Below are 23,664 nucleotides of genomic sequence, written 5' to 3'. Positions count from 1 at the left end.
CAGGAGTGTATTAGGCACAATGTTCATTTCCAGGGGTGGGTGGGGAAATTTCCATTAGTTAGCTGTTTAATGATTACTGGGGTTGTTATTGTCCAACTGGCTACACTTTAAAGACATGTAGACATTAAAGGGATGATGTCAGTCCTTTTGATTTTCCCTTCATCCATGACCAGTCCACCTCCCTTTGGGAGTCAGAGGTAGTAACAGCTTATCTCTTATCACAGTGGTCCCCAAACTACGGCCCGCCGCCTCATTTTAGGTGGCCCCCCAAAACACGTCCGTGGTATATAGGATCCGGCCCGCACGGGAGTACGACATCGTCAAACTATAACCTCCGTAATTTCCCCCATTCATTCTCTATGGCGGGTCTTAACAGTACACATGTAATACTCTTTTTGTCCACTGGTGGTTGTTTTGGCACTGTTTCACGTTTGCCATCGAAAACGGAATGAAATGTATAGTAGGCCTACTGTACCTGCAAACAATGTAAGAGGCCTCTGCTGACTGCATCAGTGCTCAAAGTATTCTAAAAGTTTATCAATTAATTGTTAATAACTAACTAACTTCTATTCAAGTCATAATTCTGGAACTTTCTGGTATAATTATTTATATTTTTTATTCACTCGTTCAAATATTCATACAGAGTTCACAAAGTTCTCATCAGGTGAGTGAAAGTTAGAATGGTGGTCATTTCACATGTTTCTGCCACCACAACACAGGATATTGCTTGTTCACAACTTGAGCTGTGTATGCAAAATTCAGAGTTCAAAATATACTTTTGGGACTCCCTGCTTATAGTTTTGAGGATGCTATTATTAGTATTATTTCATTTGAGCTACATTTTACACTGATATGGCAAGATGGCAATATAAACACAGACAACAATGGTATTAAATTGCAATAGCCTATAGATTAAATGTAATGGAATATTCAACTAAGGTAGACTGCCTTTGTTCACAGCGCTAAGCTATTTATGGTTACTGATATACTCCGAGTCTCTGGCCCTCTCTTAGAGCCAGGCATAGTGAGCTGGCCCTCGGAAGAAAAAGTTTGGGGACCACTGTCTTATCATGACAACTCTTTCACTATACTTTTCTTTATAATCCATCATAAACACCTGTGTTAGCACTGTTATTTCTTTGTAATCCATTATGAACACTTTTTCCTATAAGTAATGGTAAGACTTTGTCTACGATAGACTTTTGCTCTCATGCTTGCCTGGATGCTTGTGTGCATGTAACCTGTCTCCGGTGTCGTGAATAAAGCTTTGTACTCTGCCGTACAGTCAGCTTTCCTGTGAGTAACGGAATACATGTACCGGCGTTACGTATTCAAAATACAAATTATGAGTAACTGTATTCCGTTAGGGTTATAATTTAAATAGTTGGTATTTAGAATACAGTTACATTGTTGAAATCAATGGATTACATGACGATACTTCTCTGTTTCATAAGTTTATTCACACTATAAATAAATGAAGGCAACTCAATTTCCCAGAAGCTCCTGAAAGCAATCTATGATGAAATGGTTTCCATGTTTAAATCCAAGCCCCGCAATCTTGCACTAGCCTCACATTGCACCCGTCAAAACGCAGCCAGCGCGCATTATGGACGCGTCATCGGAGACCCTGAAATGAATGCTTGCACAGCAAATTACATTTACATTCACAGTGATTACATTTGCAGGTCATTTGCGTTCCACCCGTCATATGCGCCCCTCACTTGTACTGGGTTGATGCCACCGAAAAATCTCACAGGCACACCTTAATTATAATTTCTAGCTACGCCCTTAAAGTAGCCTTTTTTTTTTTTTATTAGCCTAGTTGTCTGCTGTAGTCTTAGTGATCACCTTGCTATTTTATAGTTGTATCAGTAGCTTAGTTGACTTTACATTCTCCTATGTGGGCCTAATACTTCAGCCATTTAGAACAGGGGCCTCATTACAGAAACTCTGAAATCCTATCCTAACTTAAGTTAGGAAGGCATTTAGGGGTTTTGGTATTACAGAAGCAGGTTTCCTAACGTAACTTAGGATGAGATCCTATCTTATCTTAAGATAGGAATTTAGCCATTACAGAATCATCCTAAGTTAGGAAATTCCTAACTTAGGATGCCTAAGTTAGGTTGCCATTCACCCTGTCCTAAATCAAAATAACTGTCACTAACTGAAAAAAATATGGCAGCAGCACTGCTTGTAGGTATCTTTGACAATGAAGATGAACACATTAACAGAAATGTAATGGCAGAAAGGCTACTTAGACCGCATAATGATGTGTTAAATTTTCCGGACTGTGTTTTAATTTCATTTTATCCTCTGCCAAGACATTTAATTTTGAATTTGGTGGAAGAACTACGTCCAGTTCTGGAGAGGCCTACAAGGAGACATAGAGCCTTGCCAGTGCTTGTGCAGGTAACAATGCTCTGCGTTGTTTTGCCAAGGGTGACTTCCAGACTGAGGTTGCAAGCCTGTCTTCGGTGTCACAGCCGTGTATTTCACGCAAACCCATGGAAGTCACCAAAGCCATCTGCAATCTGGCACCAAATTATATTCAGTTTCCGCATGGAGAAGAGCTTCTGCGGATAAAGGAGGAGTTTTTACAACTGAGTGGAATGCCAGGGGTAATTGGGCTTATTGATGGGTCACTTTTTCCAATCAAAGCTCCAAGTGAGCCGACATACATGTGCCGTTAAGGATGCCATGCCATTAACGTTCAGGCCATAGGGGACCAAAATATGGTTATACGGCATTTGTTGGCAAAGTGGCCTGGATCCATCCATGATTCATTCATATTCAACACCAGGTAGGTCCTTGACACTAACATAAATTATTGTTTTACAGACTTCATTATATACATATTCATTATCCACTCGAATACTATTTAAAATATGAAATGTGCCCATTTACAGTGATATCAATGCTTACCTGAGTAAGGGCAGGGCAAGTGGATGGCTTTTGGGACTCGGGATACCCCTTGAAACCCTACCTAATGACACCAGTCATGAATGAGCAGACAGAGGCAGAAAGGAAGTATAATGTGGCACACAAAAGGTGCCGTAGCCGTCAGGAGAGGCTTTATGGTATATGAAGCTTTATTTTAAATTACCATCAACGTTGAATTCGACTTACCAGGTGATGGGATGACAATTGCTGGTGGCAGATTCATAGTGTCACACTCTGAATCCATCAGCGTTAATATGACCCTTCTCGATTCAGGGTCAGACGATGTCGACTGACACACCTCGCCACTTCTCTGCTCACACAGCTCATCCAGTCCCACCTACGTGTCGGTTGCAATGCCTATGATACACAAATGATTTCACGTTAGGGAATACAGAATACGTTACACAGATTGAGTAACGTAACGGAATACGTTACAAATTACAGTTAAACCAAAGTAGCTTTATCTTTACCAATTAATTAGTTAAGCTGTAATCCGTATTCCGTTACAGAATACATGCCCAAAACTGTAATTTACTGAATACTTGGATTACTTCCACATTGAATTTAAATTGCATTTTATAAATGTAGGAATGCCGCCATCAAATCCTGCTTACTAAACAGGCCTATTCTGGTGTGTTCTTCTAGGGCCTCATTACAGAAAGAATCCTAACTGCTCATCCTAACTTAAATTAGGAAACCAAAGATAGGAAAAATCCTAACTTCCTATTACAGAAGCAGTGCCTAACCAAATGTCCGTTTCCTATTTTAGCTGTGGCTTCCTATCTTATCTTTATTTAGGAAATCCTAAATGTTCTATCAATCTGATTTTTTGACGGCTATCAACAGTTGATGTCTTTTTCTGCACTTAGAATGTGCACGAGACTGATAGAACGCATAACTGTAACGACAACTTGTTTGTTTGCACCACATTGACAACACAATATTAAGTTATTACAAGGAGCCTTCATTGTTAGGATATGGAAACATGTAATGAGTTGCTACTAGCATGACATTTCTGGTTGCAGTTGGCCATTAAAAGTGCAGTATGAGCATGGTAGCCACCTAGCTATCTGAATGGAATAGGCTATGTTTCAATCAGCATTATGCTTAACAAACGCTAGTTAGTCTGTTAACATTCATATTTGCAAGCCTCCAAGTACAGACGTCATCACTTTAAATCCTACCGGTTGCCTTTCACCGTCCACTTATTTGCTGTCGCATCCCTTGACATGCCATCTCCTTTTCCCTCTTTCTTTTTCTATTTTTAGTCGTCAACAGCTTTTTTTTGCTGTATCCATCTTTTTCCATAGACGGCAACTCACTACTCGTAGGCCTATCTGCTCGCCCAGCGCTCACGGCGCCCCCACTTCCTCTTCTATGTCAAAATTCTATGATAGAATCTTATGAGATAGGGCGCCTACTCTAGCCTGTTAGTCCTCTAAAATGTTATAGAACATTGAGAACATGTTGAAATGATTCAGAAACGGACAGCAGTAGCTACATATAGAAAATACCAAATATATTATTTTACCATCGCTTTGGCGCCTTCATGGAGCTGCGCATGGAGCCGCATATAGTGCCCACTTTTTGCGCCACTGCCTCCTTTGTAAAGGCCCATTCACACCAAGAACGATAACTATAACCATAACGATAAAAGCGTTCACACTTAACAACGATAAACAAAGTCTCATTGTGTTAATAAATGTGAGGGCTAAAATTCGATGGGTTCTGATTGGCTATTAGCATTTTATCGTTGTGAAAATCGCTCTGAAAGTGATCCCCAACGATATCGTTCTTCATGTCGTTATCGTTATAGTTTATGTGTGAACGTCGTCATTCATATTAACGAGAACGATATTTATTTATAGTTATCGTTATCGTTTTTGGTGTGAATGGGCCTTAAGACCCCCCTGATCTTAGCATCACTTGCTAGAGAGGACCACTTTTTCTTCGTACTCTCCACCGTCCTCAGCATCCCACAAACCGCTGAGACAGAATCCGCCACCTCTGTCTTTAGACTGCGCTGTTACGGTCATTGAAAATTTACCGAACAATAAATGTTTCCTGTCTTCCACCGCCTGAACTAATGCCTCCAACTCGTCTTGGCTGAAATTAAAAGCCCTCCTCTTCTTATCAGCTGGACCAGCCATGACCGTAGCTTGCTGTTTCGTTTAACTTTTTCGTCATAGCTTTAACATTAACGTTTAAGGCCCATTCACACCAAAAACGATAACGATAACTATAAATAAATATCGTTCTCGTTAATATGAATGACGACGTTCACACATAAACTATAAAGATAACGACATGAAGAACGATATCGTTGGGGATCACTTTCAGAGCGATTTTCACAACGATAAAATGCTAATAGCCAATCAGAACCCATTGAATTTTAGCCCTCACATTTATTAACACAATGAGAGACTTTGTTTATCGTTGTTCAGTGTGAACGCTTTTATCGTTATGGTTATAGTTATAGTTATCGTTCTTGGTGTGAATTAGGCTCATTTGTCGTTACAGTTATGCGTTCTATCAGTCTTGTGCACATTCTAAGTGCAGAAAAAGACATCAACTGTTGATAGCCGTCAAAAAATCAGATTGATAGAACATTTAGGATTTCCTAAATAAAGATAAGATAGGAAGCCACAGCTAAAATAGGAAACGGACATTTGGTTAGGCACTGCTTCTGTAATAGGAAGTTAGGATTTTTCCTATCTTTGGTTTCCTAATTTAAGTTAGGATGAGCAGTTAGGATTCTTTCTGTAATGAGGCCCTAGAAGAACACACCAGAATAGGCCTGTTTAGTAAGCAGGATTTGATGGCCGCATTCCTACATTTATAAAATGCAATTTAAATTCAATGTGGAAGTAATCCAAGTATTCAGAATACGTTACACAGATTGAGTAACGTAACGGAATACGTTACAAATTACAGTTTTGGGCATGTATTCTGTAACGGAATACGGATTACAGCTTAACTAATTAATTGGTAAAGATAAAGCTACTTTGGTTTAACCTTCTCTGGCAAAGTTAGCTAAATGTTAGTTAGTGAGCCCTGACGCTAACGTAACATACCAGAGCTATGCACTGAGTTGTTTACCTTACTTCTTCATGTATCATATCAGACTGATAAAAATACATCCTGCTGTTTAAATTATCTTACTTCCGAAATACATTTAACCAAAATTCTTACTTCCGAAATACATTTAACCAAAAAATTGGTCGTACCTGATACTTGCTCCTCACATGGGCTTCTCAATTTGAAGCATTGGCCTAGAACTGAGAAATTCAAAAAAAGTGCGGCATGGTGAGCCCACTTGTTTAATTTCCGGAACAAATGTGAATAACTGAAATATGTAAACAAATTAATTCGATAGTTGACACAAACCCGTGATAACACAAGAGATTGTCTGCAATTGCTGCCCACTATTTATAAGTAGAACATACTTTTATTTTGGAAAATAATACGTCAGAGGATGTAAAGACTTTTAATTCTCACTTTTCATTTCCGCCATGTCTTGTCCTCTAAACTAGATTTGAGCCACAATGGTGGCCTCCTTAGCTGTTTGTATGTCTATTGTTTTTGGCTGAAAACCACAAGGTTTTTTGTGTTTTAATGTTCCGTGCAGGAAACATAAAGAGTCTTGGTAAAGCGGGAACCAGCTGGTGAGTACTCAGCTTTTTTCATCCGTGGTTGACGGGTTAATTTAAGTGTAGGTTAGTCGTAACGGTTTTTTTATCTGGTTAGCCATTTTGTGTATTTTGCTTGTGTCTGCTACGATCATGTAGATATAATTTCTTTAACATTTAGGTCAATCGTGTTTGTTCGGTCAGTAAGTTAAAATCCGTAAGGCTAATGACTAATTGACAACTGTCGTGATGTCAAAGCTGTCACTGAACCTCGGGCTCTCGATAAGTTGGCTTGTTATTCAGTCTGGATTTAAGTGATAAACTAGGTCACTTTCTGACTGGCTGGTTATGTGTCATTGCGTATACTTGTTAAAACATTATTTCTTATTTGCAGGGGTTTTAAAGAATGTTAGGTTTTTTTTTTTATTGAAGACGGACATTGTCATCTGTTATGTTATTGTTAGCTATAACTTAGCCTCTATAGACTGTAGCCAGCTAGCTAACTAACTGCCTGGCAGTGTAACGTTAGCTTGATGTTACATGAAAAGGATTCAAAAGCAGGTCAGTTTCAGCACAATGATTTGATAATTATTTATGTTATGCAAAACAAAAATAATTACAGCATAGGTAATTATAGACGATATTTGGAAGTGTTGGTGTTGGCGTATGCAGAGAAGAGGACTTGACCCAGAGAGCCATTTTGGACACAGGACTCGGATCAAAACAAAGAAAGACCGCTGCTGCATGACATGCGATGTGTAACTAATTCTATTAGCCTAAATGTCAAATTCTATCTGCTGGTGTTCAGCTAGCCCCTGATGTCACTCGTCGTGTTGTCAAGACAGAAATACCTGAAAGAAAGGTTATTCTGTCTTTTTTTTTTTTTTATCAGATGTAACATGTAACATTACACAGTCTCCCAAGAGAGCTACTGTTGCTCTGTAATCATATTGGAGTATAAGCACACATGTAGCATGTCATCCATTGTGTAGTAGCTACACATTTAACTTTGTGTTTTATTAGAGCAAAATATAATATTTGAACAAAAGTTTTTTACTCAGTTGGAGTATAAACAAGCATTCATTTCATACTTAGGCCCTAATTTGAATGATGGGCAAAGTCTTAAATCTAACTAATGCAAATTTAATAACTGGATTTGCTTGTTTAACATATTGGGCAAGAAATTTAAGCGCAAACATTGATGAGCTCAGCTCAATGGTCCCATATGCCACACAATAGCTGTATTTCATGCACGAGAACTTTGCTTGCTGACAGACTTTGCATTTTGCTTGCCAAATAAGAGGGCCTTAATAAGTTTCCTTCCTTCTCCCTTCAGGCACTTTGGTCGGACGATGGACGAACTGGTCCACGACCTGGTGTCGGCCCTGGAGGAGAGCTCGGAGCAGGCGCGGGGCGGATTCGGTGACGGTGGTGCGGAGCACGCACTGGCCGTGGGCTGCCTGCTGAAGCGCCAGGCACGCAAGCGGCGCGGCCGCAAGCGGCGCTCCGACAACCCGCACCCGCCCTGGGACGCCTGCCACCTGAGCGACGGCTCTGAGTCCAGTCTTGACGAGGCGGGCGGGCGCCACCACAACCATCATAACAACAACCACCACAACCACCACCACCACAACCATCACCATGCCCGGGACCCCCCCAACAACCACAGCGACTCAGATGACCAGCTGGGGCCCAAGCGCCGCACACCCCTCCAGGGAGGGGACCCCCACGGACGGGGCAAGCGCCCGCTGTGGCACGAGGAGCTCGGTGGTGGCGGTGGCGGGGGTTGCATGGACAGCCTAGGCATGCGCAGCCTGCGGCGGCGGAGGAAGGTCAAGCGCATGGCTGTGGACCCGCCGCAGGAAGTCTCCACCACCACCTGCATGCTGGCCCCACCTCCCCCCATGGCACTGCCCAGGGGGTTGCTGGCGATGGGCTGCGAGGGCATCGGGGGCACTGCGGCAAAGGGAGGGGTCAAGAAGAGGAAGCTGACGGCATACAAGCTGGCGTCCGACGTGGCCGATGAGGGGGTGGTGGTGGAGAGCGAGGAAGGGATGGGCTCAGGCGAGGCCAAGGACAAGATGGACTTTGAGGAGCATAAGGGCTCTGGAGAAGACATGAGTGACAGGTGGTTAGTGTTTGTCCTTTTTTTGTCTTCCTGTGCATCTCTTTTGACACTGTCTAACTGGTTGGGTGCAGCTCAGGTAACTCTTAGGTAAGAGTTACTCTCACGTAACTATTCCTCCTGCTTGTAGGCTCCTCGACTTGTAGGCTCCTCGACTAGTATGCAGGTTACACATGTGAGCTCAGGGGCCAACATAGCAGTGCTTGATTTTCTTTGAGTGGAATGGTTTCTAGATTGAAAACTGAAGTCATATGCTCAGAACGTTTCAAAAGTCAACTCATAAATATATAAATGAAAGCCCGGCCCACACACAAAACCATTTATTAGTTGCTTTGGATAAAAGTGTTAAAGGTTATCGTAAACGTGCTAATTACCAACCATTTCGTTCAAAAAATTCTTAAAACAACGATGTTTTTTAATACTTCAAAATAATATTTGCTAAATGAACCTTACATTTTTCAGTAGCCATAGGTGTGTAGATTTGAACAAAATCTAGTTTGGTTCTTACCGGGGCTTTTACTGCTTGAAATATCCGATTTTGCACACTAGCACACTCGGAGTTTAGTGCTGGGCTGGTGGGTGCATATTCCCAACCTTCTCACGGCACATCTACGGTTAGCCCGAGAATTCTCGTCGCAATTCAAAATTCCACTGGAGCTCCAAGCGGATGTGTACACGTGTACACTGTTTACAGCTCTTCGAGTCACGGTATAATGTCATTTTTGGTACATAGCTAATTTAGATAAACTTATGGTGTGGGTGCTTGCGTTTCTTTAGGAATCCGCCGTCTTGGTTTGTATAGAAATGAATATTAAATGACACATACACGTAAGAGGTTGGACATACGTGACGGTTGGTAATATGTGACATTCCGATAAATACCTAAACTTAAACTAGGTAACTTAAAAAGTATCAATATATATTAACATAAAACCTAGGGGTACAAGGAAGGGTTTGTGAATTTGACTGATAAAGTGGAAAGTCACACGTTTTTGGTCATTAGGGTTATTTCTGCCCCTGCTGCTGTAGCTTGTGCTCTTAAACGGCTTTGCTACACTGACCCTGACCAGCTCACAACAGAGAAGTGTTTCCATGGGAACTTGTCTGTTTACGTTGCCATTTGTCCTGCTAGAATTAGCTCTGCAACTGATTAGGCCCACAGTTTAAAGCAGGTTATGGTCTAGCCAACTGGAGCCATCAACTGACCGTTTGGCTGTTGATCAAGGTTATCTGTGGGTATTCTGACACTGTTGACACTTCAGCAGAGAGTTGTGTGTGCTGCAGAATTCTCTCCTTCTCATCTCCCCCTCTGGCTAGCTTACTGAGAGCATCATGGGAAGTAGAGTTTTATGTTTATGATATTTGGCAGACACGTTTGTCCTAAAGTTGAAAAGCCTACATTAAGTGTAATAACAATACCAGCAACAGTATCATATTAACAAACTCCATAGGCCAAAATATACAAACCATAACTATGTAATAGAATTCATTCATTAAGTGCAAGTGAACAGATGAGTATTTTTAATATTTGGACTCTCAAAATTCATAATTTTGAGAGTCCAAAATGATCACAAAAAATGTAGAATGTGAAGTAACTCATTCCACCAACTAGAAGTCACTGAGGAAAAGAGGACATGCCTCCTGGACTTACCCCTCACAGCTGAGTCAAACGCTAGAAATGAGCTATGTTGACCTTAACTAAACCCTCCTCTCCTTCTCCCTCCTTCCCCCTGTCTTCAGTGAGACAAGCAGTGTGAGTAACAGCAGCGATGGAGGCCTCTTCACCAATGATGAGGGGAGGCAAGGTAAGCATGTGCCTGTGTGCCGGGCCTCTCTGTCCATCTGTGTATATTTGCATCTGTGTGTGTCCGAAATAATTTACATATATAATCATGGTCTGTAGTCACCTAATTGCTCCTGTATATCGGTGTGATTACATGGATTGATGCCTCTCGCTTATGCACATAGTTATTGATTTTGGCTCAGTAATAATAATGTTCCTTCTCATTGTGACGTCATTGTTTCTCCCCTGACCTTTGACCTCGGTTGTCTAGGCGATGACGAGCAAAGTGACTGGTTCTATGATGGCGAGCCTGGCGGAGCGTGTGGCATTGCGGGTGTCGTGCCCTGGTGGGAGAGGGACTCGGCGGAGCTCGACCTCAATGACCCCGTCTTCAACAGCATCCTCACCGGATCTTTCCCTATCATGTCAAAGGATGCACAGAGAGGTGTGTGTGTGTGTGTGTGTGTGTGTGTGTGTGCACACACAGTGTTACATGTAGCTACATAACTTTGTGTGTGCGTAGTGTGTGGATGTGTGTGTTTTTTGTAAATGTGTTGAATTATACTCTGCTTTGTCTATATACCAGCAAACAGGTGAATTGAACACATAACTTACCTTGTCAGCTCATGCATACTCCTACCAAAATGTTTCCTCTCCCTCACCCACACCCCCCACTGTCTCTCTGATGTCCCCCACCCCAGGGTTCCAGGCCAGGTTGAGTCGTTTGCAGGGCGGGGCGTCTGGTCCGTCAGGGCCCCAGCACTCACAGGTAAGGCCCCCCTCAAGGCTAAATGGTCTAACTCACAGGCTAGCTGTAGGCTAATTGGTCTTACCCATTTCCAGTGCATTATGCTAGCTAGGCTAACGGTGTCTGGCTGGGTTATTGCACGCACAGTGAAGAGAAAGATATGCATCCTCTTATCTAATTCAGGGGTATATGGCAAATAGGCTAATTTCCCAAGAAGTTGGCGTGTTCCTTTAAATAGTGATTTTGAATTGTTACCTTTAAACCAGCAGATATAGGGCCCCTCAGTTTAATATTGAACTTCAATCAATTGTGCACCACCAGTCCATCCTGATGCTTAATATATGTAAACCAAGATCAAACAAGACCCTCTTTCTCTCTCTCTCTCTCTCTCTCTCCCTCTCTCTCTCCCTCTCTCTCTCCCTCTCCCTCCCCCTCCCTTCCTCCCTCTATCTCGCTCTCCCTCCCTCCCTTTCTCTGTAGGGCGGCTCTGCTGGACCAGGCTGCATGGACAGACTGGGTCGGCTGTCCCAGGACCCTCATGAGTGAGTAGCTCTCAGTCCTCTCACCTCTTTCAGCCAGAATGTCTTCATTCCTACCTTACTGTTAACAGGTTTTACAGATAATGATGGAATGGTTGCGATTGATGTTGATTATGACAGTGTTCCTAAATAATTATTTTAAGTGAGCCTGATGGGGTAATGTTAGCGGAGATTGAGGCTGAATTAAAAGATGTTTGTGTTGTGCTACACTTGGAGGTGGATAGTGAGGTTCATTCTTCACTGTAAAGCCCCTTGGATGCCTTGAAAAGTGCCCTATAAATGTGATGCCTTGAAAAGTGCCCTATAAATGTGATGCCTTGAAAAGTGCCCTATAAATGTGTAATGCTTTGTGTTGTTTTTGTTGTTGTTGTTGTTGATTGTTGTGCTCTCTCACTCTCCAGCAGACCCTGGTTTAATCCAGCGTCCAGGAGAGACCACAGCCAGGTAGGAGCATGAGATCTGTGTGCTGCCATCTTTCCAATATCTCATCTCAGTACTCATTTAATTTAGCCAATGACATGTTCTTCTCTTCCTAAAATATGCTGTACAACTGTGTTTCTGTTAGCTCTGTAGCAGTTGATGCTATTTGATATATACAGTCTGTAGCAGTCAACTGTTAGCAGTTGATGCTATTTTGGTTATTGTATGACTTGCAGATCATATTTAGATTATAGCTCTGTGGTCACAAAAGATTTAACAGACTTGTACACACTACAAACTACTGGAACAAGCTAGCCAAAGGACTGTCTTCATAAAGATCAATGTCTGTATATTTTATAATGTTTCCCTCTCTCTTTTTTTCTTTCTGTCTTTCTTTCTCACTCTCTCTTTCTGTGTGTGTGTGTGTGTGTGTGTGTGTGTGTGTGTGTGTGTGTGTGTGTGTGTGTGTGTGTGTGTGTGTGTGTGTGTGTGTGTGTGTGTGTGTGTGTGTGTGTGTGTGTGTGTGTGTGTGTGCGCTGCATGTTCTTGCTTGCACTTGAAGCTGCACTGGGACTCAAGGACAGATCGGGGGCACCGTAGAAGCTGCTCGTTAAAAACTGCCAGCAGGTATTAACCGCAAAAAAAGATAATGAAAAAACCTTTGTACCCCCTCCCTCAGTCAGGTCACCTGCCCCAAAGCACTCTGGGAAGCTGCCTACTGCCTTCAACAGCTGTGCAGCTTCACAGACAGAAGTTATTTTTCTTTACCTGCCATAATGCTCAGCACATGAAGTCTTTTGAACCACTTGAGGTTCTAATTTGAATGATGGGCATAGTGCAAACTCTTAAGTTTAACCGAAGCTAATTTAATAACACAAACCACAAACATCATGAGTCGTGACACACTAGCTATAGTTCATGCACAAGAACTTTGCTTTTTTAATAGACTTTGCACTTTGTCCACCATTTCAATCAGGGCCCTTAGGCGGGGATCACACTGGCCAGTGGCAAGCGGCAGGTTTCCTATTGTTCTCTATGGTTCGACAGCGAAACGGTGGCAGCGTTGAATAAGCTGAGCGTTGAACTTGGTTCAACTTTCAAAGCGCAACGCAAGAGTATTCAATTGTCAGTTAAGACAAGCTGTTTGTGTTACTTGGGAACGAGATAGAACTTATTATGATCTGAGCGTTGCATTACGCTTGCCGCTGCCGCCTGCCGCTGGCCAATGTGATCCCCACCTTAGTGTCACTGTTTTATCAAATATAAATGCCTTGTTGGAAAATGTTACACATAGATGCAGTATACAAAACATACATAAACAAAAATATACATGAAGATGCAAATTGTTACTCTTAGTTGGGTGTAATGCACTATCTGACCATTCGAGGGCAGTGCAGCTAAATATCTGAAGTGGGCTTGGGTTGTTGATGGGATGGGGAGTCACATCCAGTTCAGTGTTGCAGGAACGGTGAATTTTACAGGCCACAAATCTTCTTGTGGTTGTGTTGATGGTTTATTTACTTTTTTGTTTGTTGTGTCCCCAGACAGACGAGTGGTCACCTAGGCTCCTTATGCACAGGGGATGTGAAGAGGCGGAGGAAGGCAGCACCAATGGGGGCCCCAGCCACCACAGGTGCATTTCCTATTACACTAACCAATCAGGCAGCTCCATGTTATACTCTCATAACAGTGCAACTACAGAAAGTGGAGAGAAGTGGGAGCCCATCACAAGACGCTCAGCTTTTTGCCCAGTTTTTTTTTTTTTTTTTTTTTTTTTTAAAGTATATTTTTTGGGCTTTTTATGTCTTTAATCAGATAGGATAGTGGAGATTGACAGGAAGTGAGTGGGAGATAGAGTCGGGGTGGGATCCGGAAAGGACCACGGGGCGGGAATCGAACCTGGGTCGCCAGCGTACGGTGCAGGTGCCCCAGCCAGTCGTGCCACTGCTGGGGCCCAGTTTTTGCCCATTTCCTTGATTTGCCCCTCGACTGTAATAATCAGACTGGGCAGAGACAACCACACGTTTACGCATTGTATCATTTCAACAATCTTGCATTGATGTTTCATTATGCCATTATGTTAAGGATGTTCTCTTTTGATGGTAGTCTCTGTTGACAAAAGAGTATGCCAAGTAATCATAATTGTATATACAGATGAATTGCATAGTTCAGCTTTTGGTTCATAACATCTCCATGTGAAATGTTAATCACATCGATATTGAAATGCATTGAGGGGAGCAGTGAGGGGTTAGGTGCCTTGCTCAAGGGCACTTCAGCCGCGGATGTGCTCTACAACTTCCCCCGCCCACATTTTTCCTACTGGTCGGATATCGAACCAGCAACCCTTCGGTTACAAGCTTGAACCCCTAACCAGTAGGCCACGGCTGCCCCAAATATGCACAAGTATGACTCCTGTCTTTTCTCCTGATTCTAGGAACTGTGGGCGAGAACGCTCCTCCAATTCCAGATTCCAACATGGGGAACCGTATGCTGCAGAGCATGGGCTGGAACCCTGGCTCCGGCCTGGGACCCGAGGGCAGAGGCATCACTGAGCCTGTCCGAGCCCACCAAAGGCCCAAAGGCGCAGGGCTGGGATTCAACTAGAACCCCAGGCTTTTAGGCCTGCTAGAGCGAAGGAGCATGTCCCAAACCACACCGCAGGACGAGAGAGTGGAGAGAAAAAACAGACAGTGAATGAATGAGGAAATTGAATGGGAAGGACTGAAAAAGAAGACTGCCTGTTAGAAAGGATGGCAAAAGGAGAATGAAAGTGAGTGGGTCAGAAGGAGAATGATTGTAATTCACATTCAGTGACTCAAAAGAAGTATGGTTACAGTGGAAGCATGCTTGTTGTGTGGAATCACAGGAAAAAAACAAAAAAAACAAGGACTTAGTAACATTGATCTGTGACTGTGAATCACAGAAAGACTATCGATCAAGGAGAACCAGCATTGGACTGCCAATGACTGTAGCATCAGAGAGAAACCAAATTAGACATGGACGTAAAAATCCCCCATTCCGGAAGATTGTTGCCCATAGTGAGGATGTTAAAAAAAAAAAAAAAAATTATATAGAGAAGAGAGCTCAAGCTAGTCACCATGTTCTAGTGGGAATGTTTGTTTACATGTTCTCTGTCGTTGTCCTCTGTAAAGATATATGTTTGTTTTTATTTTTTCTCACTCCTTACCTTGTAGGAGTTTTTTTTAAGTCTGTACTAGCATACTGTATGAGTAGCTAGAGATTTGAGTCCGCTAAATTAATGTCACTCGATTTGTAGTTTTTATTATGTTTTTGAACACCTAAAAAAATATCGGCACCAAGTGTAAACATATGGCCATTGGGTCCATTCCGCGCCCTCAACTACACCCTCATGAAAGCTGTTAAATGTCCTTTGCTCCAAAGCCAAAAGCAGTACATCACAATTCCTCATGAATAGTAAGTCCATCATGAATAATCTTAAGTCTTTTGAAGTTTAGGTCACTGCTCCGTGGACCAGCTTCCTTCCAATCGAGACATTTTGCTCTGATTTAATATGGGGCAGACCCATATTTTAATGTTGTGGTGTATTTCAGAGTTAGTAAGGCAACTGAAGTTATTACAGCAAAATTGTTTTTAGGTTGTTTTTTCACTTTTAATGATGTCCATGAACAAACTAGTCAGACCACATAAAGATTCATTGCATGTTCGGCCTACTGCTGTCTATTTAGTCATCGACTGTTTCTTGCAAATTTGCAGTGGTTTTTTTTTTTTTTTTTATTATATTTTTTTTTTCTGTTCTGTTTCCTGCTATACTGTAAATCATGTTCACCGTTCTATTCAAACTGATGATTGTTGTGCAACATGCCAAGTAAGGGCATAAAACGTCACTCCATTTTAGCTGCCATGTTTGTAGTTTTTGTTTGTTTGTTTTCATGAGCTGGGCTGGAAGGCCGAACACTGGTCATAGTAGAACATGTTTGATGGCGAGCTGGACTGTTGATGAGCGTCTGCATTAAACTCTGTTAAGATTAATTTGCCATGTCTCCTTGACTACAAAGGCGCCGTTATACTGCGATTCGATATAAGGGGTATTTTGAGACTAAAGCCTGAGATGTGTTGAAATTCAATAAGTGAAGGCAAACTATTGTGCCTATTGTCACATTTCTCCCCATTTTGTTTACATTTTAAAATGAAGAATTGATCATTTTTACTCAATTCATTGAGCTTTAGAAACCCTGGCAGGAGCATTTGACTCTTATCAGATTTGAACACACTTCAGACTATTCAATGTATCACTAATCTGGCTTTGTAGTATATACCACCCGGTTCTTATCTTGTGGCTGTCTGTGAGGCTCTTGGATCACTACTCTAACGGCTCCTACACACAGTTGCATTGCGTGCGTTGCGTTGCTGGAGACGCATCCCATTCACTTTACATGGGCTCACGTCATCCGTTGCCGAACTGAATTGTGGGTCCGTTGCGTCGCGTTTCTCCCGTCGCTCGCATTAAGAAGTTCAGCTGTTGCTGCACCGACAGACGACACCGGCCAATCAAGCCAATCGGCGGACAGCACCAACCAATCAAATTATGGTTATACTTCAAGTTATTTGCATAGCTACCGGCGCGAACACCCACTGGCATGCGTTGACTGAACGCAACTGTGTGTAGGAGCCGTTAGTGTAGTCCAGACATGTGGACACACTCCACAGAGATTCAGTTTGGTGCAAGGTGTGTTTGCAAGCTGGTCTTGTTTAAAATGATAAATTATATTGAAAATTAACCTCCCGTAGCCTACTAACCTGACATAATCTTGCATGCTCAGTTAAGTGAGCTCAGCCACGTAGTCAGGTGATAATCTTTTTTTCTTTTTTTTTTTAAAGGCGTATTTGTTACCAGTTTTAAAAAAAAGGAATTTGAGCTCCATGCCCTGTTTAGACCTATTCTATTTCTGATGCTTGAGGTTTTTGCCATGTTGTTATTTTTAATTTTAGTGTGGAAATACTTTTTTCATTTTCAATTACATTTATTCATTTAGCAGACACTATTGTCCAAAGTGACATAATACATAATATTATGACAATTACATATGTCAACTATATTACAAGGGATTACGTTGTCCCCGGAGCAACTTGGGGTTAAGTGCCTTGCTCAAGGGCACAATGGTGGAAGCCGGGAATTGAGCCCACAACTTTCAGGCTACTGCACGCTAGCCCAGTTCCTTAACCGCTACACTACCACCGCCCCATATGTATGCTTGGTGTCATGTGAGGCCATTTGCCTGAGCCATTACCATGTTATAAGAAGCTACGTAACTGGAACCCTTTCCATTGTGCACGCATACTTATCCTGCTTTTAAACTCTGCATTCCACTACAGATAGTAGACATGCAAATAGTATGTGAAGAGATGTTTGTAGTTTGCAGTTGAGCTGTGTGTGTGTGCGTGCGTGTGTGTGTGTGTGTGTGTGTGCGTGCGTGTGTGTAGGGTTCTGGTGTGGCACTAGGGGAGCTGCATCTGGGCATCTGGCACGACGTCTCATCCATGCTGTGCCCTGGGGCATGAATGTGTGTGTGTGTCTGTGTGTGTGTGTGTGTGTGTGTGTGGAGACGGGGCTGGTGCTGGTGCTGGCATCTGTCACCAGCTGCACCTCCTGCTTCCCCACACACACTCACACATCATCATCAATTCATGCATCACCCCACACAGACACACACTACCCCCACCAATGCCATCTGTGTCCAGATCTCTGAGACAGACCAGGCCTCTTCACCCATGTAAGGGGAGAGAGAGAAGAGACCCTGCCATGGGGATGTTTGAGTATGTCAGGGCACACAGGGTGTTTGAAAGTTATGATAAGCAAAAGACCTGCGGATCAAACTGGTGCCAGCTAGTGAAAATGCACTTCTGCCTACTGCATCATCCTGTCAATGCACCCGCTTCAGGCCTGTAGTTTTTGACTTCAGGCTTCTCTGAAATTGATAAGGCTTGAACTCTGAGTAGGCTAACTACATGGAAGGCCTCCTATCTGGCTAACACATGTGGAGACCTTTTGACATTGATGCACAATTTGATCAAAATACAAATGCTGGTGTGCTGCTGCTTAAAGTCACCTGTGGTTTGAGGGCATGTCTATGGGCCTGTGAATGAGAAAAAGGCCAGTGAGAAGAAAAGTATCAACATGCTCATTACTTGCTTGTATCTCTTTCCAGCTTTACCAAAGGACATGCTCGGCTCTATAGTGAAGAATCGTGCCATTTGGAAACCAAATCCATGTTTTCTGACCGGGACTGGACGGTCTATACAGCCTTCAGGCCACCAGAGGGAACAATTCGCAGAATGTGCACAACACATGTTTAAATTCAAGTGTGTGTGTGTGTTTCTAAGGTTGCTTGGAAATGCACCAAAAAAGCTTTATTTTAGCCCTCAAGTTCAGTAGGCTAGAAACATTATCCTCAGTCATGGGGCAGTGGCTAACAAGACAGATTTTGGACAAAAAAAGGACAAAGTTTTGATTGCCTCTTCAGCAGGTCTAGCCTACTAGGCTTACATGCTGTTAATGACAGACATTAATGTTTATGTAGATCCATTCTAAACACCGCTTCTCCGTTTTACGATTGTGTTGTTCCAATTTGACATGGAGGTCAAGAGTGGACTTCCTCGAGCAGCTGCTGGAGAAGATAGAACTATCGGAGCGAGAGAACATCGGATGCTCTCACATTCGCTGCCTCCGTGATTTTTACTTATTCTGCTCATGTCGGACCGCGGGGAGGGGAACAGTCTGTAACGGCTGTGGCTGTGTCCACGGGCAGCGCTCCGTGCACCGAGGGTCCAGCCCAGCGGTCCAGCAGCAGGTGCAGGTCCTCCTGTCAACCCCCTGGGGCCCCCTGACTCCACGGCCACGGCTCTGTGCCCTGCGCCAGCCTTTACCCATCCGTCCCGCTGGCAGATGGCGCCCGGGCTGTGGGTGCGCGGGAGTGCGTGCCATCGCAGACGCTCTCGGGCCAGATGGAGCACAAGCAGACGTGCCGCGCTCTCACCGAATTCTCCGACCTGCTATGCCCGCCGTTCACCTCTCTAAGGCATGCCAAACTGGCACCCTGGAGCATGCTGCTGGCACCCGTCAGGCACAAACATGGGCAACAACCTCCCTCTTGAACATAATTTTTGCTTTTGCCAAATACTCTGCTGCATCTATCTATCTATCTATCTATCTATCTATCTATCCACACCCATCATCCATCCATCCATCCACATGCATTGCCTACATAAGTACATGCATTCATATTAATACAGCCATACATTGTAAGTTTATTTATGTGAGCGCGCACACACACACACGCATGCCCTTAGGTGTTGAGAAAGATGTGTGCATACTTAGTACACAATAACATCAAACTGGCCTGTAATGATTTACTCTACTGAAGTACTTTATGTTCGCCTGCTTCTGCTGGTTAGATGTTAGGGTTTAGATGCCTCTGGCTTTGAAGCAGAGCTGCTGCTGCTGCAGTGTAACAGATGGGGACTCCTGGGAGACTCAGTGTGAGTGTGTGTGTGTGTGTGTGTGTGTGGGGGGGGGGGGGGTTGGGGTTCAAGTTTCAAGTTTGTTTTATTTAGACATTCAAGCGACAAATTAGACAATGTGTCATGTAATGGTCTGATGTGTTTGTGCTATATGTGGTGGTGTGTGTGTGTGTTTGTATGAGTGTGTGTGTATATGCGTGTGTGTAAATGTGTGTGTGTATGTGTGTGTGTGTGTTTGTATGAGTGTATGTGTGTGTGTGTCTGTGTGTGTACACACGTAGGCCCTACATGCGTGTGCATCTCTGCCCCACATGAGTTTTGGAGCGTCCGCTGACTCGGTTCACCTCCATGCGGCGAGTGCAGCGTTGTTAAGGACTCCAAGCTTGACTCTCCGCTTCACCCACACTGCAGGACGATTGCAGCACCAACAGCGATGATACGGAAAGATCCGGAAATTAACTCTCCTCATGACAGGCCAGTGAGTCATCTCTGGGAGTCTCTCTCTCTCTCTTTATCTCTCTCTCTCTGTGTGTCTGTCTTTTCTCTCCTGGGTCAGACAGGCTTGGAGAGGGCCAGTCAAACATTCACCACCACACATGAGTGAACTCTCTATGGAGCCCCTTCACTACAGTCACTGCTCTCCATAACACCGATACTTACAGATGTGTGTTTGAGAGAGAAAGGTGGAGGTGAAAACAGAAAAAGACATGTACTTTCAACTTGAATGATTAAGCACCATACACACAAACACACAAACAGACACACATTCAGACAGGGAGGGAAGGAAGCAGGGAGATGGTGGGGAAGGTAAGAAATGTACTGTGGCAGGCACAGACACTCCCTTTCAAACCATTACACACACACACATAGAAACACACACACACACACACACACAGACGCTCCATTTCAAACCATTACACACACACACATAGAAACACACACACACACACACACAGACACGGGGGGGGGGGGGGGGGCTATGCACAAGTTTTAAGTTTGTTTTATTTAGACATTCAAGCAACAAATTAGACAATGTGTCATGCAATGATCTGATGGTTTGTGCTATATGTGGTGGTGGTGGTGTGTGTGTGTGTGTGTGTGTGTATGAGAGTGTGTGTGCGTGTGTTTGTGTGTCAGGTTTAGCCATACATGAGCACTGTGGGATTTATTTAGGTGTCAGACGTGTGACTCTGCTTATCATTACATCTGTCTCCATGGTAACTCTTTATGAGCAGTGGGGTTATCTCTGCTAAGATATCCATCTTCCACCTCTCTCCTCTCTCTCTCTCTCTCTCTCAATCTCTTTCTCTCTCACAGAATCAGACACAGACCATGATGCAGACACATGCAATGAGGATCGGCTCACAGTTCAATGAGAGAGGCAGAGAGTCTCATCAGAGGATGCTGATGTTGATTCTGGGATGTGTGTCTCACACAGACAGTGTAAATGCTGTAACCTTTAACATGGACACTAACATGAAAATCAAAAAATCAATCAGGTATAGTAATGCATCTGCCACACACATGGCAAAGTCTGTAGTGTTAAAACAGGCCTAAATTGATATGTGGATATACATGGACACTGCAGTGTAAAACAGACCTAAGTTCATATGTGGATATACATGGACACTGCAGTGTAAACAGACCTAAGTTCATATGTGGGTATCTCTGTGTATGGAGACAAGCTGGCAAAGGCCGAGGTTGTGATCTTTTGTCATGTTAATCACTGTTTAGATGGTAGAGATCATCATCATCTTTATGGTTATGATTCAATTCAGTACAGAATGAATTGACTTTATTTATATGTGTTAAATTTGTTACATGTTACAAATTTCAGTCCTTCTCAAAAGAGGCAGAAAAGGTATGTAGTGAATATCGCTGGTGTTTTAAAACATTTGACAATAACAATAACATACAATATCTAATATCAACAGGTGTTTTATAACATGTAATGGGTTCCAGACTCTCATGTGAGACCCAATCTTAATCAAACAAACAATAACAATAACATACAATATTTTATATAAACAGGACAGCTGAGTTGCTATTAATATCTTCTAAAGCTAGAGGAGAGAAATGCATGTTGAGTTCAGATGTGTTCAGCAGCAACAGTACAGCAGCTACAGCAGACACCGCAGACACAGGAGAGAGAAGCGTGTTGAGTTTAGGTGATGAGTTCAGCCATCTCCACGTCATCATAGAAGTCTTCATCTCCACTCTGCTGACCCTCTCTGCTTTGACGTCCAGAGGTCTGCTCTCCTCTTCCGCTCCTCAGCTTGAACCAGCTCACAGCAGCCACCAGCGCCAGCAGCACACAGCCTCTCAGTGGACCACACACTCTGTAGAAAGGAGAGTGCACCCCAAACGGATCCCTGTACACAAGGCGGAAGGTGCCCTCTGAACAAACATAGGTATTATTTCCGATACGTCTATAGACTCTCCATGTATACAGCCTGCTGTCCACTGCTGTGAAGTTGGAGATTAGAGTGGTCAGAGTGGAGTTAGAAAGTCAATTGGTCACTCTGCCCCTCACATCTTCAGGTAAAGGTACAGATTTTATTTTAAATCTATCGTGGAAGTCTATAATCAGAACCCGTGGCTGGAAAAAAAATTGACAGTACCACTGGATCCCATAAAAAAAGTCTCATTCAAGTATTCAGAAATTATTTCTTACAAACAAAGAGGATAAGTTGCACATATTCTCAACAACTCTCAAATTACATTTACATGTATACTCCCCAGACTGTTGTAATGACAAAGAGGGGATGATAAGGGAGTAGTTCCCAGTATGGCTGCCGTTTAGCATGTACATCACTTCCTGTCGGTGGATCTGATTAATGCTGAGCCTGCCAGACTCATTGTGAAAGGCCCAGTGCATTTTGTTGGGAAGCTCTCCTTTCAGAATGCAAGGAAGAGTCACATTCTCCGTTTCATAAGCAAAGACAGGCTTAGGAAGTGTAAGTAGAATCGTGGAGATATAACTTTGGCATTGAGCTCCTCTCCATATTGTACAACAGAAGTAAGGGTCACAGTATGTAACCCAAGACAGTGTGACCAGTGAGGTGTTAAGATCCAGCGGCAGTCTGCCCCTCAGATCCTCTACGAGTGGCTCCAATGAGGAGTTGGTGTGCAGGGCCAGAGTGAATTCAAACCATGTAGCTATATTGTCCAGTTCTAGCTAAAGCTACGTCTGGACTGCTGTATGCTGCTCCCGTGACCCAGAGTGGAATTCAGCTTAAACAGCTCAACAATGTCGCCAAAACTGACCCATTTCGGAGACCACTTTTCATCGAGTTCTGCACAGACGGTGAGACGGAAGCTTCTGTGTCCTGTGATGTTTTCTCCTCTCCAGCCTTCAGCCCTGTACTCTACACTCTGGGACATGTTGAGGTTGTACATTTCAAAGTAGAAATAAGAAGAGTCCAAACTCATCCTGTCCTTCGATCAACCGGAACTGGTGTGTGTGTGTGCGCGAGCTTGTGCGTGTGCATGTGTGTTAGTTCCGAAGCCTTCACTCTCTCTATCAGATGTAGAGGGTTGAGATCAAACTAACAGTTAACACACAAGACATACACACATATGTTTTATTTTCTCTTCTCTCAGCTTCTTGTATGTGATGTACTGACTGTGTGTGTCATGTGATGATTAAAGTGTAACAGTATTTACAGTACAGTATTTATATGTTATATGTGATTACATAGTGTTTTTTCTCTAAGTTGCCTATTGAGTTGAGGTGTCCATTGTAATGGACATTAAAAATAGTAATAAAGAAATGATTTAGCAAATAAAATATTTTTTCCCTTTATTTCTACATTGGAGAGGAGTAAAAATCAGCTGAATAAAATTGTCTTTACTTAACAGAAGAAAATCAGGTCTGAAGTGGTTAAAGAGCGTAAGAAAGAGTTATGGAGGGAATGGATTTAGCAAGTAGGCCTGAAGAAAGGTGGAGAGGACAGCTGAAAGATACAACAGATACAAAC

The 23,664-nt window shown here is 43.1% G+C and overlaps 1 protein-coding gene and 1 long non-coding RNA gene across 5 annotated transcripts; one reads left to right on the top strand and one right to left on the bottom strand.

Moving 5' to 3' along the window:
- Positions 1-1,351: 1,351 nt before the first annotated feature.
- On the bottom strand, positions 1,352-6,362 carry LOC121711775. The gene is made up of 4 exons (XR_006032431.1): positions 6,168-6,362; positions 3,127-3,297; positions 2,923-2,983; positions 1,352-2,573 (listed from the first exon to the last, which is right to left on the bottom strand). It is a non-coding gene; the product is annotated as an uncharacterized LOC121711775 (long non-coding RNA).
- Positions 6,363-6,451: 89 nt separating this feature from the next.
- Positions 6,452-16,193, top strand: gpatch2 (G patch domain containing 2). 4 transcript variants are annotated; one of them, XM_042095613.1, is made up of 10 exons: positions 6,452-6,605; positions 7,906-8,697; positions 10,435-10,499; positions 10,749-10,922; positions 11,179-11,246; positions 11,706-11,767; positions 12,166-12,208; positions 12,747-12,811; positions 13,729-13,817; positions 14,619-16,193. In XM_042095613.1, exons 1-10 carry the CDS (start codon positions 6,556-6,558, stop codon positions 14,786-14,788), a joined length of 1,578 nt encoding a protein of 525 aa, XP_041951547.1. In that variant the 5' UTR covers positions 6,452-6,555; the 3' UTR covers positions 14,789-16,193. The 4 variants fall into 4 exon arrangements, with proteins under 4 accessions (XP_041951547.1, XP_041951546.1, XP_041951545.1 ...); XM_042095612.1 differs by having other exon boundaries at positions 7,906-8,700; positions 12,169-12,208; XM_042095611.1 differs by having other exon boundaries at positions 7,906-8,700.
- The last annotated feature ends 7,471 nt before the right edge of the window (positions 16,194-23,664 follow it).

The sequence above is a fragment of the Alosa sapidissima genome, chromosome 6 (genome assembly GCF_018492685.1).
Source record: "Alosa sapidissima isolate fAloSap1 chromosome 6, fAloSap1.pri, whole genome shotgun sequence".
NCBI classification, from domain to species: Eukaryota; Metazoa; Chordata; class Actinopteri; order Clupeiformes; family Clupeidae; genus Alosa; species Alosa sapidissima.
Note: the sequence above shows the minus strand (reverse complement) of the source record. Positions and strands in the feature narration are given on the sequence as shown.